The 26,985-nt window shown below is 37.2% G+C and overlaps 1 protein-coding gene across 1 annotated transcript in view; it reads right to left on the reverse strand.

The window, feature by feature from the left end:
* The window catches only part of HDAC9 (histone deacetylase 9), an 817,093-nt gene that overhangs the window by 12,661 nt on the left and 777,447 nt on the right, over positions 1-26,985 (reverse strand). Inside the window, exon 26 of the mRNA XM_036429233.2 lies at positions 8,031-8,178. Coding sequence (XP_036285126.2) covers positions 8,031-8,178 — 148 coding nt within the window. The remainder of the gene's footprint in view (positions 1-8,030; positions 8,179-26,985) is intronic.

A 26,985-nucleotide genomic window follows, 5' to 3' on the forward strand; every position in this document is an offset into this window, starting at 1 on the left:
GAACTACCATATGATCCAGAAATTCCATTTCTGGGTATTTACCTGAAGGAAATGAAAACACTAATTCAAAAAGGTATCTGTACCCCCATGTTCATGGTAGCATTATTTACAATCACTAAGCCATGGAAGTAACTGAAGTGTTGATCATAGTTAAATGCATAAAGAAAATTAGATACACACACACACACACACACACACACACACACACACACACACAATGAAATATTATTCAGCCTTAAAAAAGAAGGAAATCTTGCCATTTGCACTAACATGGATGGACTCTGAGGACATTCTGTTAAGTGAAGTAAGTCAGACAAAGACAAGTACTGTAGATCTCACATAGGGAAGCTAAAAAAAAAAAAATCCCTAAACTTAGAGAGACAGTAAAAAGATTGTTAGTTGCCAGAGGTAGGGCAAAATGGATAAAGGTGGTCAAAAGGTACAAAATTCCAGTTATAATTAAATACAAATCCTGAAAAATCTGTGTACAGCATGGTGACTACATAGTTAATAATAATATGTTGTATATTTGAAAGTTGCTATGAGAGTAAATCTTTAAAAAATTCTCATCAAAAGAAAATAATTTGTAGCTACACGTGGTGATGGTAACTAGATTTATTGTGGTGTTTATTTACCAATATTCACAAATACCAAATCACCATGATGTGCATCTGAAAGTAATATAATGTTACATGTCAATTTTATCTCAATTTTAAAAAGTATAAATAAAATTAATAACTCTAAATGGGAAACAAGTCAAACACTCATCCACACATGCATGAATAAAGAAATTAGAGCTTATTTATACATTGAAATCATGCATTATAATAAAAATGAACAAACTGCTGACTGAATGGATTCAAATGAATTATGCTTAGTAGAGTGAAAGCCAGATAAAAAGCAAAATATATTACAATTCCTTTTAGATTAAATTTAAGAAGTAGCAAAAACTAACCTATAGTGGTAAAACTAGAAAAAAAGGTTACTTCTGGTGGGAGTAGCATTGACTAGTAAGATGCACAAATTAACTTTCTTGGTGATGAAAATGTTCTTGATCTGTTCTGGGTGGTGTGTATGTGACTATAAAATAAGTACAAATATTTTTATTTGTGCATCTCAGGTTTATCAGGTATACCTTAGCTTAAAAAAATGAAACAAGGTCATGTTGGAAAGCAGATCACCAAACAAAGAGGAAAGATGTCAGAGATAAGGCACAAAATGAAGGTTAGCATCTGATCATGCCAGGCTTATGGATCATGTTAAGGATGCCAATCTTAATGCTAATGGATGGAAAGGCATTTCAAGTGGACGCATGGCAAGATTTGCTCTCTAGTTGTTTTTTTGACTCGTATGCATGAGCTTCCTGATTGCTGTGTAGAAAATAAATTAGAAAAGAGGCAAAATGTATATGGGAATTAGTAAGGCAACTACTGAGAATCTGGATGAAAGATGAAGGTACTTTGGATTGTGTTGGCAGTAGATGTTAAAAAAAATAGCAACACAATAGTCTCTCTCAGCTGCCCTCCTTCTTATTTACTAGGTAAAATCCTACATTTTCTTTCACCCTGGCTCATTTGTCCTAATCCTATGATTTGGTCCATAGTTCTTGGCTAATGTTTGGTCTTTTTTCATTCTGCAGCTCACTCTATTAAAATGACTTGTCACTTGTAGTTGATTGTTCATGTCTGATCCTATGGTAGGAAAAATAACAGCTCCCAAAGATATCTGTAACCTAATCCTGGAAGCTATGAATGTTTGCTTTGCAAGACAAAACTAACTTTGTAAATGTGCTTAAGGTTAAGGACCTTGAGATGGAGAATTATTTTAAACTAGAGGTCTGGTGCATGAAATTCATGCAGGAGAGTGGTGGTTCTCTCAGTCCGGCCTGCACCCTCTCCAATCTGGGACACCTTGAGGGATGTCCGACTGCCAGTTTAGGCCTGATCCCCAAAACTGGCAGTCAGACATCCTTATTGCAATCTGGGACCGATGGCTCCTAACTGCTCACCTGCCTGCCTGATTACCCCTAACCACTCTGCCTGCCTGCCTGATGCCACATAACTGTGCTCCCCTGCCAGCCTGATTGCCCTTAACCGCTCTCCCCTGCAGGCCTGATTACCCCTAACTGCTCTGCTTGCCTGGTTGATTGCCCCTAACTGCCTCTGCTTCGGCCCCTGCTACCATGGCTTTGTCCAGAAGGATATCTGGAAGACGTCCGATCTATCTGGTCTAATTAGCATATTACCCTTTTATTAGTATAGATTATCCTGGTATGTCTAATGTAATCATATGAATCTTTAAAAGTAGAGAATCCTCCCATTTGTTTTTTTTCAAGCCAACTTTCCTGGATTTTTTCCTTCAGTTTGAGAGAGATGTGATGACTGCCAAAAGGTCAGAGGGATATAAAGTTGTTGGCTTTCAAGATAGAGGAAGGTGCTCCTGAGCCAAGGAATGCAGGCAGCCTCTAGACACGAGAAAAGTCAAAGAAACAGATTCTTCCCAGCTTCCAGAAAGGAACCGGACCAGTCCAGGAGATCTGTGTCAGCTTTCTGACCTTTTGCCACTTTAAGTCACTGAGTTTGTAATAACGTTTTAAAGTTAGCAACTGAAAACAAATACAATCCCCAAATAAGTAAATGGTTTGAGCACTGCAAGGAAGCTTTGTAACCCTGGCTCCCAACATTTGTCTCGCATATATTAAAAAATCAGGAAGTGTTTAAAGAATGCACAAACCAGATTTTCTTCCTCCACATTCTGTAAGTTAGAGGATAATCCTGTGATCAGCCAGCATCCCTTTTGCATTTTCCTTCTCCCCATAAAGACAATTCCTTTTTTCATTCCAAGAAATACTTGACCATCCCCTCCTTCCTTTGTTGTGTTTCCCTAGTCAACCTAGGGTTGACTAGGGAAACACAACAAAGGAAGGAGGGGATGGTTCTTCCTTTGTTGTGTTTCCCTAGTCAACCCACTAGTTTATGATGCAAGTACTATGGATTCTGTTTAGTCAACATATTTGAAAATGCACATTGTCAATTAGTACTATGAAAGAAAATAAAGGTAAAATGCACATTTTCTCTCACAAAATTCATAAACTCATAAAATTATAAAAATGCTGATTCTCTCAGAAAACATAAGAAACAGGGAAAACAGAGCTTAGGTATCATCATAAAACATTATGTTATCAATGTTATATTTAATAATGTTTTGAATTCTATCTTGGATTTATTCATTCAATAAGTATTTGTGTATTACCTACAATGTATCTGGCACTGTGGAAGTTCTTAAATCAGCTAACTACAGAATAGTTAACTGAAACAACCTACTGCTTAGTGATTATTTGTCAAAATCTTGTTTTCCATGACTTAACCTATTGATTTAACCTTTGAACACTTAAACATATAAATGCCCAGGTACAGTTGCTATATCCTAGTATTATAGACCATTATGATGAATGATGTATTAAAGGAGGGAAAATATAGAGCAAAGTGAAGAATAAAAAATATGATAGGAAACAATAATAAAAACCAACCTTTACTGAGTTCTTACTATGTGTTGGTGTTATGTTAAATTCTTAAGAGGTATTTGTGCCATTTCATCCTCAAAACCCTATGAAATTTCCCTTCATTTTGAAGGCAAAGAAAATAAAGCCCAGAGAGATAAGTTACTTGCCCCTGACCAAACAATTATTAAGTTGGAGATTATTATTATCTAGAGCAGCTGATTGTAGAGTCACACTCTGTCCTTCCTCTGTAATTGTAAGATGATAGCTGTGAAAATACTAAGTCAGACTTCACACATGTTGCAAGACTGCCTGTTCAGCACTGAAAACAGAGATTAAACAGATGGTCCCAGGAAGAGGTGGAAAAAGATAATAAGGGACAGGCTATTCTTCCTTTTCCCAGGAATTTCCAATTCTCAGTCCACCTTTCAACTAAGGATTTGTTGACATTGGATTAAAATTAAGAATAAAATTTATATTGGTATGTTTGTGTAGTTAGATAAACAAGTACTCAAAATAATAGTATCATAGAGAAAAGTCAGGAACTTGCATACTTCATGCAATATTTTAGTGTCTAAAGCCTTGGAGACACACTCCTAAAGGATGGAAAACAAAGTTGATTTTCTAAATATATTAGACATTAGACAAGAATGTGTATTTTTAATAGTGGTCTGTATTTCTATATAAACCTTCAGATACAGGAAAATAGGGTTATCAATGTTCTTGGCACTACCGATAGGCTATTCAAAGCTAAAGCAGATGAAACTTGGGATTTTCTAGTGCATTGTTACACTTGTTTTTCATACTCATGGATAAGATAGTTACTGAAGATACAAAATGGCCTGTCATATATTTTTCATGCTTTGATATTATACTAGTGGCCTGATGCATGAATGAAGATTCGTGCAAGAATGGGCCTTCATTCCCCTGGCTGCTGGCACTGCCTTCACTCTGGCTGGAGCAGCCTTTCCACTTTGGCCCAGAGCCACCTTTTTGCCTTCCCACGATGCCCAGAGGCCCAGAGTGGCTGAGGTGGTACAGAATGCCTGCATCGTCGTAATGATGACTCAAGCGTTGCACCCTGTCCCCTCTGCTCAGTGCCTGCATATGCAAATCAACCCACCATCTTTGTTGGGTTAATTTGCATACTCATTCCTGTTTGGCTGGTGGACATTGTGAAGGTACGGTCAATTGGCATGCTACCCTTTTATTAGGTAGATAATGATTTGAAACCATCTCAATCGTAAGAGAAGTTATCTGAATTTGAAGATGAAATGATTAAATAAACAACCAAATCAGACTGTATTAAGGAAACATAACATGATCCATGCTATAATCAATAGGTCAAACTCACATTTGATAAACCTAACTTTCAGTTGTGTTTCCAAAAACTTAATAGTTGAACATCCTGAAGTCTTACTTGACAGAGCAACCTTTTTCTTTATTTTCAGCAGATTCTGAACAGGTATCCAAAAATAAATCTGAATACTGCTTTGACCTTTTCAAAGCAGAAGCATTTGAAACACATATCTGACCAATGCAAATTATAATTTTTTAAAAGATACTGCCTCTTAGCCAACAAAAATACCACTGAAATCACAACTCTCTTTTAAAAACAATATGCTGTATACAACCAGACCCATTTAATATTCTTTGAACATATAATTTGGTCTACTTAATTTTTTTTTCATATTTTGTTTTTGTTTTGCTTTTGCTGATCCCACCAATCATTTTTCCCACTCAAGTTCTTTGCCATCTGAAAATTAGGTTTTGAAAACTGTATTTCAATTAATCATTCCCAAAATGAATCCCCAAATATCAACATTTTCTAATAATGTATTCTTCATGGTCCACTAATGAGTTATAGAAATGAAATGACTGTTTTGCTCTGTGTTGTCATCTCCACCCCCATCCCCTATCCAAGAAAAATGAACAAAAAATACTTACAATGGTTCTTAGCCAGGAGCATTTTATCCCTTATACACTAGTGGTAAATGAGTCAGATATGAGTTGGCCAGGAAAAGAGCTGCTTTACCCAAAATCTTAGTATAAAATGAGTCATCTCACTCCAAACACCAATATATCCTCCAAAATAACTGGCAAGAATATCCTATAAAAAGAATCTTGCCTTCACCCTTTTCCATCCATTTAACTCTCTGATTTTTCTAATTTTTCAATTTCCTGTATACTTAGAACATTGCATTCATAACAAAGGCCCAATAATATATCCACCTTTCTGTTTCATACTGAAAGTCATCTTTCCTATATTGAGTAGGGGGACAATTCAGATAGTATTCCCCTGAAAAGGAATAAATGCTCAGTGGCTTTCATTGTTTCTCTCTGACTCTGATAAAATCCATGCATGGTTCACTAGCAATGCAAAAGCCAGTTTTAGAATATTTTTTTTTCCTCTGCTGAAACAGTGAGTTTAAAGCCATAGAAAATATTTCAAGAAAAACCATTTTCCTTACCACAAGAGAAATCAATCGAAATTGATAATCTGTCTAAAACTGATAAACAAATAAGAGTTGGGGCAGCAAATGTCAGTTCTGTTTCCCTGTATGTCAAAACATTCCCATTCCCATTCCCATTTTCTCTCTGCCATGAGATGGAGCTAAAAAATCACTGTGAACTGAAGCCAGGGCTGAGTCCCTCTGGATTAGAAGTCAGGCACCCTGTTTACCTGGGTAAACAAGCACACGTACAGAGCTAAATCCTGCCAAAGTGCTCAGATTTTTCATTATATAGGGCTCATAACATGACTGATTATTGTTTCTTAAAAATTAATTTTATTTACTTATTTATTCCTCACCTCATGATATATTTTTATTGATGAGAGAGAGAGAGAAAGAGAGAGAGAAAGAAACATGGATGTGAGAGAGAAACATGGATTGGTTGCCTCCCATATGTGCCCTATCTAGGGATTGAACCCAAAACCTAAGTATGTGTCCAGACCTGGAACTGAACCTGCAAGTTTTTGGTGTATGGATGATGCTCCAATCAATTGAGCTACCCAACCTGGGCACTGTTATTCTTAGTGATTCTAAATGCTGCAATTTAATGGGCAACATTATTTACAATTCATTCCACTCAGGCTGGAATTTAGTTTCATTTCTCTATATTAAGTGAATTCTCAAGCATTGCTATTCTCTTTTTACTATCCAACACTAACAGATGCTAGTTCCTTCAGTTTTATAGCCCTCAAATGACAGACACTAACTGGATTTGGCCTTGGGAATAATTGCAATGCCTTTGGATTATAAACTTGGTTTAGTTCTTAGCTGGGAACAGCAGGAGGTTAGTTCATATTATCAAAGACACAAAATAAGTTTTCCCTTATGTTGCAGATGCCCATATGATGATGCCTTTTCATACAGTATTGTGTGACTTTTCTTTCCCTGCTGATATTTAAGTGGTTATGGGAAGAAAAAATAAAAGTGAAATCCCCTTTTCAGTGTATCTCCTGATCTTGACCAAAACAAGATGTTAAATCCATTAAACTCTGAATGCTCAGTAAAATAAAGAAAGCTAAAACTGTTCAAATTTGTGCATTCTTGGGAAAATTGCCAATGTATGTACTAGTAGCAGGATAGGTGTAATTAATGGTGATGTTATTTACAGAGGGAGTCCGATTTCATTCTCTTGAGCAATTTTCAAGTGCAAACTGTTCAAACTGAGGAACTGGGGATTTGAAGTCAGCTGTAGAAAGCACCAATATTTATTGATGGACATTTGTGGTATCTTTGATAGTAGTAGACTCAAAAAAAATTTTGCCTACACCATTGTCTGTAGGATAATGCAATGAACACCAAAATGCATACACCAATAACATTTCTTAAAAGGAAAATTAGCAAATGCAATCTTACTAATATGTCAACCTAATCCCCCCCCCCGCCCCAAACCTCTATTCATTCATATAAAAACTAACTGAAATCAATCCCTTCTTATAATACTGTGAAATAAAATTAAACCCAAGACCATACATTTCCTTTACGTTTCTTTCTCCTTTGGAGGCAACTTCCATCTTTATCTAATTGTTGAACCTCAACAAAAGTCATATAAGAGCTTGTATGTATATAGGCGATCCAACTGACTAACAATACCTCCAAGCTTCTACTCTCTTTTTCTGTTGGTTATATCAGTGATTTCAAAAGGATGAGAGAATAAAAAGCACATCTGGAAAAATATAGATAACTAGAGATAGAAGCTAAGCCCATAGGCAGCTCTTTCCATAATAATCTGCACAAAATTATCCAACAAGAAGTGATTTTTCTCACCATCTATCTCATCCCTGCTATTTTGCTGTGAACTGCAACCACATGCTCCAGCTCACGTTTCCCAGGAAAAAGGAAACAAATTGAATGAATTCTTGACAGCAGACAGCATGTGCCGGGGCATCTGTGGCTTTGGAGGAGACAGGTGGTGGAAGGGGAGGAGACAGGTGAGGGGAAGTCTGGAGAGGGGTTCAGGGACGTGAATGGTGAGCCTGGAGATTACTGACCTTAATGATTGCCCCATGCTGGATCCCTACCTGCTGTCTTCTTGAGCGAAGGGCTGTTCCACATCCACCGTCAGGGAGGCCAGGGCAGAAACGGTGTCTGTCTCCTCTTGCAACTGAGCCCCAGCCAGAGCACAGCCCCTTGGCACAGCCGCCGTTCTTACTGACTTCCAGTACTTGCCTAGGAAAACACACACACATGTATCACACTTTATTGGGATTTTAGCTAGAGCAGTATTAATCAGAATACTCATCGAGGTCCAACTCAGAGTAGCTGTTAAGTTAAAATTCACCATGCTATATACATGGTTGTAATTTGGTTTCTTAACCGTTATGACTTAAGTCTTTGACTCAATCTAAGAATGCCAAATTGTTAAGTGCTTATATGCCCAACTTGGAGTCGCTGCCTTGCTCAGAAGGTAATAAGTGAGGAATAATCCAGGCCTAATGAACTCACTCTCAGATTGACAGCTGTCTCTGCAACTAACGAAGCAAATTCTGGGCACTGTGCCCCCCTGGGAAGCCTTTAAGAGACCAGGAGGTAGAAATCTCGGGGAGAAACTGAATGAAATAGTAATGTTGAAAATTGCTACTTGAGCCATTAACTTTTTTTTAATGAGGTTGGAATATTAAAGAAAAAGAAAAGCCCAGAAATGCCAGCATGAATCGAATGGCAACTTTGCCAGAACAATCAGGTTTGTTAGTCCTGGATGTTCTTTCTTTCTTAACCCCAGGGTGTGTACTAGAACAATAATTGATTTAAAACTTTAATATATGCACTGGCTGACGTTGGAACCCTTCCATATGTCACAGGGATACAGGGATGGTTCTTTTTTTTTGAGGCAGGGAAGGAGAATGAGAGGAAAATAAGAGGTCATTTCATGAGAACATGCCAGTGGGATACATATGAAAGAGCAGAGTTAATGACCTTCTTGCAGCCCCTGAGCTATTTTAGGGGAAGTGTTTTGTCACCCCAAATCAAAGTAGGAGAATCGCCCTGGGTGCTAACATGACTTACTAGGTTAGAACTACTTCTGCAGCCTGACCAATTAGGCAGAAAGTTGGCATATATTGTTTCCTTAGTTACAAAACACATACACACACACACACACACACACACACACACACACACACACACACGCGAGAGAGAGAGAGAGAGAGAGAGAGAGAGAGAGAGAGAGAGAGAGAGAGAGAGAGAGAGAGAGAACAAAACAAGTTCCACCAGGAAAGAAAGGATGAACACTGCATTGGAAAGAAAGATAACTGGGTTCTGGACCCAGCACCACCTCATGGTGACAATGCTCTCTGGCATTTTATATTGGCTTCTCAGAGCAAGAAGATGGCCTCAAACCCCTCCCAGCTCTTACTAACATTTCATGATTGACCTTTCCTCATCTTCTTGCTCACAAAGAAATGAATGTCCTGTCAGGGAAGGAGACCTAGTCTCCCAGCTTCTCACATAGTTGTTTACTGCTATGATCACCTGGTCTGACCAAAATCTGAGACTCATAAAGCTTTTAATTTGGACCACATCACAGCAGTTTTAACTATGAATGAACTCCCAAAGTATTTTTTGAAAGCTAAGGCTGTGCCACATGTTTAGGATACAATGTTGCTTCCTTGGCATCAAGCAACTCACGGTCAAGTTGAAACGGTGCTTTTAGTAAACAACCAATGACAATTTTGTGTAAAAAGGACCCATGTGTTCCGGAGAGGAAATAAGTCGAACATATACTTATGATGACGGGAAGGTGAGAGAAGACTTGCCAGAAAAAATAACACTTGACTGAGTATTTGAGAGACCATCAGAATTTAGTCAAGCTGAAAGAGACGGAGGTGGTGATGATGAGGTATCCTTGGAAAATAAAACACTGTATACAAATAAGCATAAACTTGAGTTTCTGTAGATTATTGGGGTACAAAGTCCACTGCCAGGCATAACTGGAACATAGAAAAAGTCTGGATGTGATGAAGGATACTGCTGGGTAATTAACACACAATCTTGAATAGCATGCCAATAATTTTGGACTTCACCTTGTAGGTGTGAGGGCCATCTTAAGCAGAAGATGTAGGAAATCAAATTTAAGTTTGTAACAGAACCTTCTGGAGAGATGATGGATGATAGATTAGAAGGTGAGGAGAGTGGTGGCAGGAAACCAATTTCATATCTTGGCAAAAGTCCAGAGGAAAATGATTTCTAAATGAAAAGGAAATGACATAATAGAAATGAGGAGGGACTAAAGAGAGGTTTAGGAGGTAGGCAATGAAAATGTACCTTGGCTTATTCTTCAGTCTTTCCCCTCCTACCCCTTCCTCTCTCAAGTATGAAATATGACCCTGAATTTACAGTTCCATGACAAGATCCTAACTTCTCTAGGTCACTGTGTGTTATAACCTTGCCTGGGTTGGAAATGGTGTGTTCTGTCTATAAGTGCATTCAGTTGTACTGAGTTTCAAAAAGTATTGTTATTAAACACTATTTTAGCTCATGAAGCTGGTGATGCTGAATGACATGCTTTCCCTTTTCACTGGAGTGACTAACATGGGCCCTTGACAAACAGGGAGCTGGTGTTTTATGGGTTAAATTATGTCATAAACATTACAGGAAAGAGAAACTGCTATGACTGAACTCTCATTATGTGCCAAGGGCTGTGCTAGGTGTTTTCATATTTAGAATTTCATTTAATCCTCATGACTGGGTAGGCAATGTTGGATAGTTTTTTTCTAAGGTTACATGGCTAGCAAGCAGAGGAGCTGAAACCCTCAATTAGGACTGCCCGACTCCAAAATGTCTCTTTCTCTGTATTCTGTGGTTGTCCATTATTTTGTTCTCTTCTACCCTCCTCCTCCTACATATAAAAATAGGGAGATGGACTCAGTATATGAAATTTCAACTTAAAAATTTTACACATTGCAAATTAATTATATATAATCTTTATAAAGGTAAATTACAGTTATCATTTCCTTAGACATGACTCAGTCAATCTATCTTTTATTGGCTTAATGGCATGGGTTTCTTGCACCAAATGAGACAACCATATGGAGACTAATCTTTTTGCTGTTTCTTTCTCATAACCTAATACTATTGCAAGCATGTGATTACCAGATATAAGGCATTGACAAAGCTCATATAAAACTGGAGATAAGTTCTTACTAATTAAAGAGTATTAATAAGAAGTCTGTCAAAGATAGAGCCCTGAAGTAAAAGTCATGGTTTTCAGATTGGAGAGTCCTCCTGAGTCCCAGAGAAAATGTTTTGATCACTCTGGGAAACATTTTTTACAATTATAAAATGACTAGAGGCCCAGTGCATGAGATTTGTGCATGGGGTGTGTGTCCCTCAGCCCAGCCTTCACCCTCTCCAATCTGGGACCCATCTAGGGATGTCCAACTCCCTATGTAGGTCTGATCTTACTGCCCGTTTGGGGGAGTCAAACATCCTTCTCACAATCCAGGACTGCTGGCTCTCCTTTCTTCCTTCCTAATTGCCTCTAACTGCTTCTGCCTGCCAGCCTGATCATCCCCTACCCACTCCCCTGCCTGCCTGATTGATGCCTAACTGCTCCCCTGCAAGCCTGATTACCCCTAACTGCCCTCCTCTGAAGGCCTGGTCACCCCTAACTGCCCTCCCTATAGGCCTGGTCCCTCCAACTGCTCTCCCCTGCAGCCTTGGATCCCCCCAACCACCCTTCCCTGCAGGCTTCTTCTCAACTTCTCTCCTCTGCCAACCCCTAACTGCCTTCCCCTGCAGGCTTGATTGCCCCCAACTGCCTTCCCCTGAAGGCCTGATCCCTCCCAAATGCCCTCCCTTGCAGGCCATCTTGTGGCAGCCATTTTGTGTCCATATGGGGGCAGCCATCTTTGACCAAATGGAGGCAGCCATGTTATGTGTTGGAGTGACAGTCAATTTGCATATTACTCTTTTATTAGATTGGATAGGCTGGGTGATGACAATGAAAGGTCTCTTTCTGCTCTAATTCTCAACAACTGTGATTTTTTTGATCTCACATTATGAATCACTTTTGGATATTATAATAAATTTATTACAGCAGAAAATATTACTTTTCTGTTGGCTTATGAACCCTTGAAGAGGTCAGCAAATATTTTAGATAACATGGCACATCTAGAATAACCATTGGCTTTAATTTGCAAGTACTATACTTTTTCTTCAAGAAGAGATCTCTTGATTTTAAGACAAAACAAACATCTTTATCCCAAAATACAATCAGGACAGAAAGTATGAACCATTAAAAACAATCTCACAGCAGAATGACTGACATGATCTTTATGTATGTGAATAGTACAATAACTTTTAAATGGCCGAGACCTTTTTGAATAAAATATAATGTGTATAAAATATCCTGCTAAGTTAAGAATAAATATTAGAAGTTTGGCTCTTATCCAGATGTATATGAGGTTCTTGACTCAGAAATAACCCTAAACTTTAAATTCAATATGGCCTCTGGCGAAGCCTATAAAAACAAAGGAAATATTCTGCATTAATAATGCATTTATAAACCACTATCTCTATCTGTAAAGGAGAATAATTAAAGTATGCATAGCACCGGTTGAAATATGCAGCCAATTCAAACTCCACAATTTATGGGTTATATTTTCAAACAATGGGTATAATTTTTTTTTCCAGCCATGTATGCAATAAAATCATATAAGTTGACATGGGAATCATATGCCTATTAGCACATAAGAGAAATGAACCAAGGATTATTAATAGAGTTTTCAGGAGCTGCTTATTCCTAAAGTAAAATACTAGTAGCCAGCCACCACTGGGTTGCTCTCCTAAGGTAATAAAGTTGGTAAAAGAGTTTTCCATTAAAACCAGACAGGCACACTCCCTCTTTGGTCATATCCTCTATCTTTATTCATTTTCCCTACTGTGTAATCTCCCCACTTTAAAAAAAAAAATATATATATTTTATTGATTTTGTACAGAGAGGAGGGGAGAGAGATAGAGAGCTAGAAACATCAATGAGAGAGAGTCATCGAACAGCTGCCTCTTGCACACCCCCTACTGGGGATATGCCCGCAACCAAGGTAAGTGCTCTTGACCAGAATCGAACCCGGGTCCCTTCAGTCCCCAAGCTGATGCTCTATCCATTGAGCCAAACAGGTCTAGGCAATCTCCCCACTTTTCACCACTTTTTTTTCTTTTGGATGATCAGTCTTCATTATTCTGCTTTTGTGTTTTGTCTGGTGAAAGGTAAACCAAAGAATGAATCTAAAATACGTAAAGGTAAATAGACAGATACTTGCAAAAGAATGAAACTAGATCACCAACTCACACCATACACAAAAATAAACTCAAAATGGATACAGGACTTAAACATAAGAGGGGAAACCATAAAAATACTAGAGGCATCCACAGGCAGCAAAATCTCAGATATATGCCAAAAGAACTTCTTCACTGATACTGCCCCTAAGCAATGGAAGCTAAAGAGAAAATAAACAAATGGGACTACATCAAAATAAAAAGCTTTTTTTACACTAAAAGAAACCATCAACAAAACAATAAGAAAGCCCACTGTATGGGAGAACATATTTGTGAACGTTATCACTGATAAAGGTTTAATCTCCAACATCCTCAGACAGCTTTATACAACTAAATAAAAGGAAAATGAATGATCCAATTAAAAAATGGGCAATGGACCTAAATAGAATATTTTCAAAAGAAGACAGAAGGAAGGCCAAAAGGCACATGAAAACATTCTCAGAGTCACTAATTATCCGAGAGTTGCAAATCAAAACAACAATGCGGTACCATCTCACACCTGTCAGAATAGCCAACATCAACAAATCAACAAACGACAAGTGTTGGTGAGGTTGCGGAGAAAAAGGAACCCTCGTGCACTGCTGGTGGGAATGCAGACTGGTGCAACCACTGTGGAGGACAGTATGGAGTTTCCTCAAAAAACTGAAAATGGAACTCCCATTTGACCCAGTAATCCCACTCCTAGGAATATATCCCAAGAAACTAGAAACAGCAATCAGAAAGGATATATGCACCCCTATGTTCATAGCAGCACAATCTACATTAGCTAGAATTTGGAAACAGCCTAGGTCCCTGTCAGCAGATGATTGGATCAAAAAACTATGGTACATCTACACAATGGAACACTATGCTGCCATAAAAAATAAGGAATTCTCATCATTTGCAGCAACCTGAATAGAATTAGAGAACATCATGCTGAGTGAAATAAGCCAGTCAATGAAAGAGAAATACCACATGACCTCACTCATTTATGGATATTAAAGAACATTATAAACTGTTGAACCAAAAGACAGATATAAAGACAGTAAAGCAATAAACAGACTGTCAAATTACAGCAGGGAAGGTAGGGAGATCTGGGGGAGATAAGAGATCAACCAAAGGACTTGTATGCATGCATATAAGTACAACCAATGGACACAAAACTCTGGGGAGGGAGGGAATGTATGGTAAGGGAGGGGCAATGTTAAAATATGTACAGATAATAATAAACTAAACTAAACTAAACTAAAATAAAATAAAATAAAGGTAAAAAACTAGAAAATGGAATGCAGAAAATCTAGCAAGGTGGGGGCTGTAAATGGAGTGTTATGGATTCAGAGAGGAGCCATGAGAGGAAGCCTTACAGGTGCCATACAGTCAGATTTCAGTATAAACCGTATTGTTCTTGGTAATGAGCAATTTGAAAACAGCATGGGTGGGCGTGGAGAGCACTATGCTAAGCAAAAAAAAAAAAAAAAAAAAAAAAAAAAAAAAAAAAAAAAAAAGCCAATCTAAGAAAGATAAATATCACATGATCTCACTCATTTGTGGAATATAAAAAATGACAAAAATTGATGAACAAAAATAGATCCAGAGACAGAGAAGCATCCAACAGACCGTCAAACTTCAGAGGGAAGGCAGGGAAGGGTGGTGGTTGGGGGATAAGTGATCAACCAGAGGATGTGTATGCATGCATATAAGCACCAGTGGTCACAGACACTAGGAGGGTGAAGGCATGAGCTGAGGGGTGGCAGTGTCTGGGGAGAGGTCAATGGGAGAAAAAGGAGACATATGTAATACTACATGTAATACTTTAAACAATAATGAATTTAAGAAATAGGAAGTTGTGGACATATGTGTTAGAAATAACACATCTACCAAAAGTTTCCCCTTTGACACTGATATTTTTGCTTCATTTCATAACTATTTCTTATCAGCTTCATTGAGGTATAGTTGACAGTCAGTAAAACTTACCAATTTTAAGGGCAGGTTATGATGCATGTTGACAAATATGTGCAGTCATATAACCACTTCAACAGCCAAAATATAATATTTCCTTCACCACAAAGAGTTCCTTTTGGCCTTTGGAGTCAACTTCTTACTTTCCTTCTTGGCTCCTAATAATAAGTGAAATTCTGCCACTGTACTTTTGCCTTTTCTAGAATTTCATATAAATGGAACCCTAGTCTTTAATATCTGGCTTCTTTCACTTAATATAATACTTTTGAGATTCAAAACATTTCTTATCTTTATTTTATCATCTCTATCTTTTGCCTGGTATGCAATATGATTTCCTTTTCCCTATGGTTTCTTTTAAGATTTCATTAGGAGGTTCCTCAGTATGATTTTATTCATGTTTATTCTGCTTTGAGTTTCACAGATCGGTGGATTTGTAGTTTTCTGTCAAATTTATAAAACCCTTTTCTATTATTTCTTCAAATATTCCCCCAACTACTACTTTTTCTGGGACTCTATAGGTATGTTATACTGATTGATGTTGTCCAATATATTGCTAATATACTATAATAAAAACTAATAGTTTTATTACTTCTTCAATGTCACTTTCTTTTTTTAATTTGATTTTTGTGTTTTTTGTCTTGTATGTATAATAAGCCATTAGTCTTTCCAGGGCACAAAATTTTATTTTAAATATTGCATTTTTCATTTCTAAAACTTGCATTTTCTTGGTTTTTATGTTTTTAATCTCTCTGCATTATGTGTGCACTTTCCACAGTAAAAGTAACTATTTAATATTCTTGTCTACTAATTCCATCATACCTTCCTAGAATTTCTCGGTCAGTTTCTGCTCATTGACTTCTCTTGTAGTCTCAAGTCATATTTTCCCACTTCATGTCATGGGTGATCATTTTCATCTGGATTCTTGACATTGGCAATTGAAACATTGTTGGTTGTTGAATTTTGTAGTGTTCTTTGAAATTGTTGGACTTGTAAATTACTTGCAATTAGTATGGTCCTTTTGAGGCTTGCTTGTACTCTGTTAGAGTGGCATCAGAGCAGGATGTGGCATAAGGCTAACTTATCCCTACAACTAAGATAAAACCATTGTGATGTCTCTACATGATATGATGCCTTGTGCATTATAAGGTCTCTCCACTCCGGCTAGCAAGAATACAAACTAGTTCTAATTCTGTGTAAATACTTTGAATTGTTTAATTTACTGTTCTCCATTGGTTAGTTCCTTGTGGTGTTTCACCTCATGAATGTAGAGATAAGTAAGACAAGGGTTTAAGAAACACCTGTACAGATACATGGAGCTCTTTCTAGCAACTTCATCTCAAATATTCTACCTCACAAATTCTAGTCATCTCAGTCTCCCCAAATTCTGATCACTTTATCTTCAACTCAGAAAAAAAAATTGGACTCTATTTGGATTCTCCTCTATGATGCAGCCTGGGAATTGCTTCTCATTAGTGAACTCTGGCAATTATAGGACTCGTTTTGTTTATTTCTCTTTCCTTGTTTGTTTCCCCTGAGGATCACAGGCCTTCACTGCCTGTTGCCCAATGTCCAAAAACAAGGTTCCATTTATGTTTTTCCGATTTTCTTTTATTTCTGATCAAAGAATAACTCCTATAGAAAGTAGTTAACTCCATCATATTTGGGGTCAGAGGTCCATTTATTGAATATTTTGATTATTTCTAACTAATTAGAAAAAATGTAATCAAAATCCAGAAAACTCATTTATAAAGTAGTTAAATATTACTACAGTTGATAATGGGCAGCAAAGAGAGAAATTTTATACTGCCACGTTAAGCTGTTTTATTTTCTTTGCCATTAATAACAGCTTTATTTGAAAAGCATTGTATTTCAGTTAACTGTATTTCACCCTACCTGTGCTTAAGTAAAGGCATTTAAAGTTTTGAAAATAGCTTTAATTTTCATTAGGATTATGAAAGAAAGCCTGTTGCTTTTTAAAGGAATTTAAAAATAAAATGTTATTAAATTTATAATTTTTATTGAATTACAAAATTTATTAATTTTTTGTAATCCATAGCTAAAGCCAAATATATTTTTATTCTTTAAGATTAAGCTGTGCTCCCCAAAGTTTAAATTTGCATATTAATACAAAGCCAAATGATTTCATTGTCAGTTTTAGATTTTCACTGTAATTTACAATAGTCTTCACAATAATACCCTTTGTTTCATTTTTGGAAGGTTTATTTCTAAAGCTTCACTTTGATTCCATGAATGTTACAAAAACCATTAGAATTAACTGGTGTTTTTAATTGGAATATCTGAGAACACTATTATCATTTAAGCAGAAGATTCTTCTAGTAACAACTATTACCTCACTTTGGAGCTTGGGGGGGGAAAAACCAAACAGACTTGGAAGTAAAAATTCATTAAAAAATTTTGGTTTCATCATGTGGTACTTAAGTGCACTTTCTGCAATTGCACTAGTTAAACTTTCTCCTTTGGACTTAGTTTCTATATTTGTTTTGAATAATAAATAAATTTTAAGGTACTATAGATACTGCCACTAATTCAGCAGCATGTATCTTCATTGTTTGTGTCACTCATATAACTATGTCCCCCTGATGAATGATTAATATTGACAAATATTTTGTGCAAATTATATGTTAATTACCAATATATCTTGAAATAGCAATTGAGCTCTACATTTTTTAATATCACATTTGTTGTGTGCACATTTCCACCAATAGTGTTGATGGCAAAATTTAAAAAAGGTAACTTATCATAAAATAGTTGCAGAATTATAATGTAAAGTTGACAAAACTTCTGTAGAAAGAAAGTTCAGAGAACAAACACTGCATTCAGGAATGCTCCCCTGTTTCTTGAACATATTTTATCCACAGCTAACTAACCTCGGATTCTTATGTTCCCCAAGACCCCACCTTCTGGCAGTCTGGTGGCTTCAGCACACCTGTCTGGTGCACCAGGTGGCAGCAATGTTGAATATTTCTCCCGCCACTGCTCAGACCAGAAATTTAGGTGTCCTTTAAAACTGGAGTCTTGGTTGATTTCTGCTATTTCAACATTCCATTCAGCAACCACTTGTTTCATATTTTTCATTTTTCAGAAACCAAATTGGTCTCACACCCTGGTTTTGTGAATAAAGTTTCATTGAAACACAACGATACCTCCTTGCTACAGTGAAACAGTTAAACAGCTGAAACACAACTCCATATATATATTTACTATCTAACATTGTACAGAATAATCTTATTCACTTCCAGTTTAAAGCAAGGAAGCATACAGACTAGTATGCCTTGTTTAGTAAAAGATCACCCAGGCATCAACTTAGAGAATAAACTGGAGAAAGCTAGAGTGGATGTGGATAGACTACTTTGTAGTATATAGAAATGGTCCAAAAGAAAGTTGATGGAAACCTGATTGGGAACAGTGGTCATGAGAACAGAAATATGTGGATGGATGAATAAAATGTTTAAAGAGTAAAACCAACCAACCAACCAACCAACCAGAATGGGCTAATGGAGTCTATGTAGATAGCAATGGAAAGAACAAAATGAAGGATAATTACTATGTTCCTGTCTAACAAAACTGGAAAGATGGAATGACCTCTATGTGAATCAAGAAAGCTGGAAGAGATTTGGGGCAAAAATAATGACAATGACTTTGGACATGTTGACTAGATGCAATATCAAGGCAAAGATGCTGAGCTAGAAGTTTAATAAACATTTGGAACTCAGGTTCTTGGAGTTATCATACTAAGATAACTATAAAGCTATGTTTGGGTCAAAAGCAACAATAAGTAAAATGATAACAGTTATTGAGTGCCAATGATAGCGAGTTTTTCATGTAATTTCATATAATTTCAAAACTCTCTTGTGAGATAGATTCTTTCATTTTTCTTATGTTTCAGATGAGAAAACTGGAGAGCCTTGAACTAATTTATTCATATTGCATTTAGGAAAAGAATATATAGTGTGAAAAGGATTTAGTGTAGATTCTGCATTGAATGTTGCAGCTAGGAGAGGTTAGGAGGCGTCCTAACAGTCCATTTGTCAGATTGGCTAAACCAGGGACTGAAAGGTGGCCCACAGTGAGTGATTTAGATATGGCAGACCTGCCTTAGTTTAATAAAGAAGAGTAAAATTTTTGTTAAAATTAATGAGCAAAAGTTTGAGGAGAAATGGGATATTTGCATAATCTCAAGATATCCTCCCAAGTTATTTATTAATTCCAAAGGGAAACATTGTAATATAATACCAACAGTTGGTCAATGTTAAGCTCCCAATAAGAAGATATGCTGACATTATGTACCACAGATCTGATGCACTAAAGGGAACTGCCTCACTACTGTGGCAATCTTATAAAAGATATGCCCATAAAGGAATACCAGAAAAACCCAAGCTGAGAAACAAGCTTCCAAATAACTGAGCAGTGTTTTCCAGAAGAGTTCAAGTCAGAAAAGGCACAGAAAGACTGAGGAGCTATCACAGATGGGAAAAGACTGGGATATGACAACTATATGCAATGTGTCGGTTGTAGATTGAATTATGGAACAAAATGAGGGAATCAGTGAAACACTGGTGGAATCCAAAGGAGGTCTGAAGGTTTAGTTAAGAGGATTGTATTACTGTTAATTTCTATAATTGTGCTATGGTTATACAAGATGCCAGTATTAGGGGAAGCTGGGTGAAGGTTACACAAAACCTTGTATTCTCTTTGCAACTTTTTTTCTAAAGCTAAAATAATTTCAAAATAAAAATTTAATAAAATAACTTTTTAGCCCTGGCAAGTGTTCTCAATGGTTAGGGTGTCAGCTCCCACACTGAAGGGTTGTGGGTTCCATTCCCAGTCAAGGGCATGTACCTGGGTTGCAGGCTCAATCCCCAGCCCTGGTTAAGGCACATGCTGGAGTCAACCAATAGATGTCTCTCCCTCTCATCAATGCTTTCTCTCTCTTTCCCTCCTTTCCACTTTCTCTAAAATAAAATAAATAAATAAGTAAATAAGTAAATAAATAGGTAAATAAGTAGATAAATAATTTTAATCTGGTAGCAGAAAAGATGCTGTTAACCATAGAGATCACAATCAGACTAGTGGTTCTGACAGGGATTTGGAGAGAATGGAGGTAATTAAGACAGAAATATTTTTCAAGAATTTTATCCTAAACTGTTGAAGAATAATAGGATGATAAACTGAAGAAGGATGGAAGTTGCTGGAGTTTGGGAGACATTTGGGGGTCTTTTCATATTGATGGGAATGAACAGCTCAAAGAAAGCAGTTTGGTAGCTATACTTTAAGTAATGTGTGCTGTACAGATTAAGGGAGGAGGTGAGCCTGATGGAGGTTTGAGGAGGGTGAAATTTGAAAGAGAAGTTTGATAGAGGCAAAGTGAATTGGACCTAGAAACACAGAAGGGTTACAATGGGCCCATCTGAATTTGGTGATCATAAATTTATAGAAGGCCAAACCACATGATTCATAACAATCTTGAACATACTTATTTATGTAGGTCTAGTGTTGGAGCAAGCTCTTTGTAGAATATATTCATGGTTGAGATTTTATTGGGAAAGAAGGAAAAAGTTTTGAAGGCACATTGAAAGGTGGAATAATAAACCAATTTAACTGTTAGTTGTTAAGCAGGACATAGTTTAAAAAAAAAAAGGATAATGAATTAGAAGAAATGATCAGTAAGGCATATGTAGGAGGCAGATGATGTTTCTATCTCTCTCCTTTTCCCTTCCTCTCTCTGAAATTAATAAAAATATTTTTCAATAAATGATCAAATAAATGAAATAACATAAAAAGACGTAGGTATTAGGGTAATTATTCCATGACATATGGGTCTGATATATCCCTCACAGGCAGAGATATGTCTACCAGTACTGTCCATTTTTCAGATTTGCTAAGACAGTAACAGAGGGCCATTTGCTCTCTAGGTTCCCAAGATTTCCTTTTTCAGTTTTTATCCCTACAGGTACATATCTTAAAAACGAAACAAAACAAAACAAACAAAACACCTCTTTACTATTATTTTCTTGAAGTTTAATCTAAGAGTAAAAGTAAATGAGTATTTTTAATCTCTTATCATTACTTAAAAATAGTGCCCTTCCTCCATTTTAAGCCCACAAATAAAGCTTATTATTTTCTTATTTCTCCTTTCTGTTGACTTTTCCTAGTGATGTTCCTGCGTGTGCATGTGTGCCTGTGTGTTTGTGTTTGACCTGGTTCATTTATTTAAATACATATGTATTTATTTATCTGAGCTCATATTTTGTTGAGCTTGATCTCTGTGGGTCTAAATTAGGGACACTTCCTCCAGAAAGGAAGTCCATTTGCTTTCTCCAGAACCTAGGAGTAGACTGATTTATTAATCTTTAGAACCCATAAACTCACATTCCCCAACGTACTTGCAGACCTTAGGCTTTCTGGTGTACTTGCAACTTTTATATCATCAGTTGTCCCAGGCATACTCTTAACTTATTTCAGAGATCAAGATGAGAGAGAGAGAGAGAGAGAGAGAGAGAGAGAGAGAGAGAGAGAGAGAGAGAGAGAGAGAGAGAGAAAGAGAGAGAGAGAGAGAGAGAAAGAGAGAGAGAGAGAGAGAAAGAAACATCGATGATAAGAGAGAGAATCATTGATCTGCTTCCTGACCAGGAATTGAACCTTGAACCTTGTCCTCCTGCTTCATAGGATGACACTCAACCATACAGATTGGAGATTGTACTCTGCTTTTTTATGTTAGCTACTGCTTACTTCCCCCTATTACAACTTATGTTTTCTTTTTTTCCTTCCATTTTCTTATTTTCTAGCAAGCCAATTATTTGTATTAAAATAGTCTGTCTTAATGTATGCAGAAATCAATTATGTTTTAGAAATGGTCTATTCTAGTGCCTATTCTGGGATACTTGGGAATATGAAATTTGGTGGAACTGTGTTCTTGAAAGTGAAATGAGGTTGGAACCGAAAAGTCACATTCTTTAACAGAAAGATAGTGAACTCTGATCACACAGCCTGAGCAGGGTTCAGATCTTGGTTTTACTGCTTACTAGTTGAAAGACCTTCAAAAAAAGACACAATCTGTTCAATGCCAATGTATTCATGAACAGATGAGGAAACTAATTATGCATAAGTTGTCTGAGGATTACAAACTATATGCATAGCCTAGCAAATGATCCTCCCCTGAACTTGACCCTCTAACATGCCCTATCTCAGTGAATGGTACCACATGTGTGTGTTAAAAGCTCATATGGGTGCTCAGTATGTAATCATAAAGCATTCTTGAAGAGTGTTCAGTCCTAGAAACACGCAGAGTTTTATTTAGTCTCTGGTTTGATTAGTTTTGCCTTAGTAGAAACTTGAGTGAAAACAAGTTCGTAATTACAGATGCAGTTGGAATAAAAAAAAAAAAAAAAAAAAGAACCCAGACAAGTTAAGCTTCTAAGCACATTGCAGATTTCCCTTTTTATTTGGGTACATTCTAGTATCAGGGCTCCACCAAACAATAATCAGAGTTTCAACATTTCAGGAGTATGGTTAATTAGAAGTTCAAACCAACTTTTGAAAAGCCATGTGTACAAGTTTGACCTGGCTCTGATACAAGAAGGGTTGGCGGGGTTAATAGTGGGAAAATGTCTAACACTGCTTTTCTTCAATGAAGGTCTGCCTGGCCCAGGGCTGCGATGTCAAGGCCTCCGTCTAAAGCCAAAGAATCCATGACAAATAGCAGCTCACACCTGACAACAGTCAGGGTTTTAAACTCAACAGGGCAGGGATTTGAAATTCTGCCAATCCTTGCATTTTTTTGTGATTAGATGTATTTTGCAAGTTTATAAGGAGCTCCAAAGTGGATCCATAACTCCATGGCTCCTTGTAATTTGGCACTGCCCTTCTAAAAAGGACTCTGGCTAACCCTCAATTAACCAGAACTTTCCAAACTCCAAATCTTCATTAAAATTGTTGTTTTAAAAGAAACACACAATTTTTGGAAGAAATGGGGGAAAGGGTACACGGTAATTGTAAAAGGATAACATTTATTTGTAAGATATTATAATATAACTAGAGGCCTGGTGCAGGAAATCTGTGCACTTGGGGGGGGGGAGATACCTCAGTCTAGAAGCCCTCAGGGGATGCCTGACTGACAGTTTAGCCATTAGTAGGACATCCTTAGTGCTGCAGAGGAGGCAGAAAAGGCTCCTGCCACCACCATTGTGCTTGCCAGCTTCTAGCTGAGCAGCGCTCCCCCTGTGAGAGTGCACTGACCACCAGGGGCAGCTCCTGTGTTGTCTGACTTCTGGTGGTCAGTGCACTTCATAGCGAGCAGTTGAGTGGCCTTAGCATATCATTAGCATGTTACACTTTGATTGGTTGAACCGTCAACCACACAACCAGACACTTAATATATTAGGCTTTTATTATATAGGATGGCTCAGACCACAGATTCTGGAGCTAATCTGCTTGATTGATGACTTTGCCTTTGTCCACTCATTAACTGTTTAACTTAGGGGGGAGTTAATGAGTATAGATGTGCCTCAGGTTACTTGACTGAAAAAATATCTATTCCATGGAGTTGCTGAGAACATTAAGTAAGTTCATTTTATATTAACAAGAGTGCTTATATTGAAAGCATTCAATAATTGCAATTTTATTATTTGCTAACAGCTTACAGGGTTTGCATCATGTAAATCATTTCATCCAATGTCCCTTCATAACTTCGCTGCAGTGAACAACTGATGTTTAGGATGATGTCTCTTCCCCACTCCCGAACTTTTAAGCTTTTCAATCAAAAGAGTTTCTTTTTCTTAAGTCTAACAATTTCCCCTTAACTTTTCTTCATCCACTGTTCCTTCTCTCAGCAGGTGACATCACCATCTACTCAGTTGTCCAAGAGCTAGAAATCATGAATGATTTCCATGCCAATTATTTACCATACCTTGCCATTTCTACTCTGAATTAAACTGCTCAAATCTGACAATAAGCTCTGCCAAATCCCGTCTTTACTGCAGGCACAGAGATCGTTAGAAATGCAAGTTTCATCATGTCCTTCCTTGCTTGACATGGAACCTCAAATCCTTATGAGCTAAAAGCCCTTTTCCTACATTGTGGGCATATCTGTTCTTCTTCCATGGATCTCCACAGAAAGGAGAGGGGAGTGGAAAAGGGAGTACAAAAAGAGAGAAAATAACAATGAAATAGGAAGGGTCAAAAAGGGAAAGGAAACGTTGAGTGTGGATTAGCATTTGGGTGTGGAGTCAAGAAGCTAGTAAAGTTTATGAGATGATTTATGCAGCACATGTTGCAATCTGGGGAACAGCCCTTTGAACTGTGTGCATAGCCCCATGAGGTCAAAATATTGGACAATTTCCCCACAACAAGAGATGTATACAAATTCCTTTCAGCTTAGAAACAATCTGGATGCTCTCCTGGATTGTCTGATGTAAATGCTCCTTCTCCCTGGGAAGGGGGTAGGTAGACAGCATTATAGTAACGGGAGGAGATGGCTAAGAATGGCATTCACATAAAAAGACAGTTGTCATCTTTAGAGCAAGTCTTATCTTACTTTCATTGCTCCCCCCACCCACCTCTTAATTGCCATCTAGATATCTTCATCACCAAGAGAATTGGATAGTGCCTACTCTGATTAGCCACTCTGAAATGTCACCAGTAGTGCTTGTATTTTATTTTATTGGCTAGTTACCTTTCACTGGAAATAGAATAGAAACAAAATCAACAATAACTACATTTATTTGATCAGTTGTTACTTCTAAGGATAGTTTCCAGAACAGCAGATATTATAATATTACAATAACGTGAGGCAGAAGACAAGGAAGAAAATGAGAAAAGGAAGGAAGTGGGGGAGAAGAAAGAGGAGAGAGAAGAAGAATTTCGACAAGAAGGAGGAGGAGGAAATCAGTCCCTCAATAACATGTATATAAAGCATACACTCTGCACAGTTCTGAAAAGGAGTAGGTATCATAATTATTCCGATGTCCCAGAGAAAACATGATCTTACTTTTATTTCTTTAGAATGTGTGAAAGGACATGCCCTGCACACTGTAGGTGCCTGAATCTTGTGAATAACTGACTACCTTGAAGTCAATTACACAGTCACACGGTATAGTCTCCTGCAATAAGAAAAATCACATCCCTTTTCCTACTGGCTTTGAAAACTGGATAAGTTCAGAGGACATAAATTCACCTCTCATTGCCCTAAATAACACTGTATGTATGTGTTTAAAGAAATGAGAAGCAATTAGCATAATGATAAACTTCACATACAGATGACATCAAGGTTGTTCCTCGATTTATGCAGAACAAGTCTGACATGAACGTACAATGACACTGTAAATACTGTCTCTTTCCCATTCTGGCCTGGGTCACTATTTTGTTATGGTTAGCATAAACAGGAATTCTAAGAAGGCCCAATCCACTAAACAAAGGAAGAATCCCTAGAGTGGGAAAAAGATAGAAGTGGAATGAAGAGGGGGTACTGTTATTTCATAAAGCTGTTTCTTATTTGCCATTTTGTTGCCACAGTAGCACCAGCTTAGAAAAGCAGTATGGTAATGTGCCACTTCATTCCTCTTGTAAGTTCTCAGAAAAGGGAAGTGGCTTGCTCATTGTTATAGGGCTGATGAGTGGAGGACAGGATTATAATAGAATGCATATAATTTTAAACTTCTGCACTTGTGCTTTTCCACTTAACAGCTGCAGACCACTGGAGGGTTGCAGTAAGACCTTAAAAGAATACTCATATCCTATGTACATATATTTTCTTGATCCAAAAATCAAAGGATACTGTGATTATCACTGTTCTCACACAGAAGTCTACAAAAATTGGTGGACACTTAAAAGGAATACTCTTCTTACTAAAAATTTAAATAAAGGGAAACCATGGTTCTCTCCTTGCGGTTTTCATATTCTAGGGATTCACAGATCAATATCAGTATCATTCCTTATATGTTTATAGGACTTAAATTATAGTAGTGCAAGCTAAGTTAGTTTAGTTCTATTATAGAAAATTTACTTCATGGCTCTTCCCCTCCAAAATTCATGAACATGTTATCATGGGCCAACACTGGTGTAAAAAATGGCATTGGGAACTCTGCTTCTCACCATGTCATGTCAAAAAAGAAGAGTTGAATGGATACTGTATATTGTTAGGGTGGCTTTCAGGAATGGATCCATATACATTAGGGTCCTTATCCTACTCTAGGTTGACTCCTCCATGGCTTATCCATGGAAATAGTACCTCACAAATAATTCATGTTCTTCCTAACTTAGAAACTTTGTGAAGAAAAGAAGTGGGCTTTCATGAATTTTGCCTGCTCTTTTAAATCTTTTATTTTGTATGGACTAGCCCAGGAGTATAATTACCTTAGGTTAAAATATTAGTCTGGTCTTTAGGAAAAAAGTGTGGCAAATATTGAAAGACTGACTGATTCATTCATTCATTTTGCAGAGCACCTACCATGTGCCAGGCACCGTACAGAGGATATGACAATTAAAAACAAAGATTCTTGAAACTAGTACAAAATAATGGTGTGAATTGTTTTTTTTAAAAAAATTTTTATAGATTAAAAACAATAAACAAAGAATCTCTGCCATGGAAACACACAGGAACTGCACCTAATCTAGAATAGAGATGAGGGGGATTGAGAGAGGGCTTCCCAAAAGGTTTAATCCTGAATAAGGTGGAAGACTTTGCCATATCAACTATGGTTGGTCTCTGCATACACCTATCATCTTGAGATAGAACTAGACACTGAC

Source organism: Pipistrellus kuhlii, unplaced genomic scaffold (assembly GCF_014108245.1).
Source record: "Pipistrellus kuhlii isolate mPipKuh1 unplaced genomic scaffold, mPipKuh1.p scaffold_m20_p_10, whole genome shotgun sequence".
In the NCBI taxonomy this organism is placed as follows: domain Eukaryota; kingdom Metazoa; phylum Chordata; class Mammalia; order Chiroptera; family Vespertilionidae; genus Pipistrellus; species Pipistrellus kuhlii.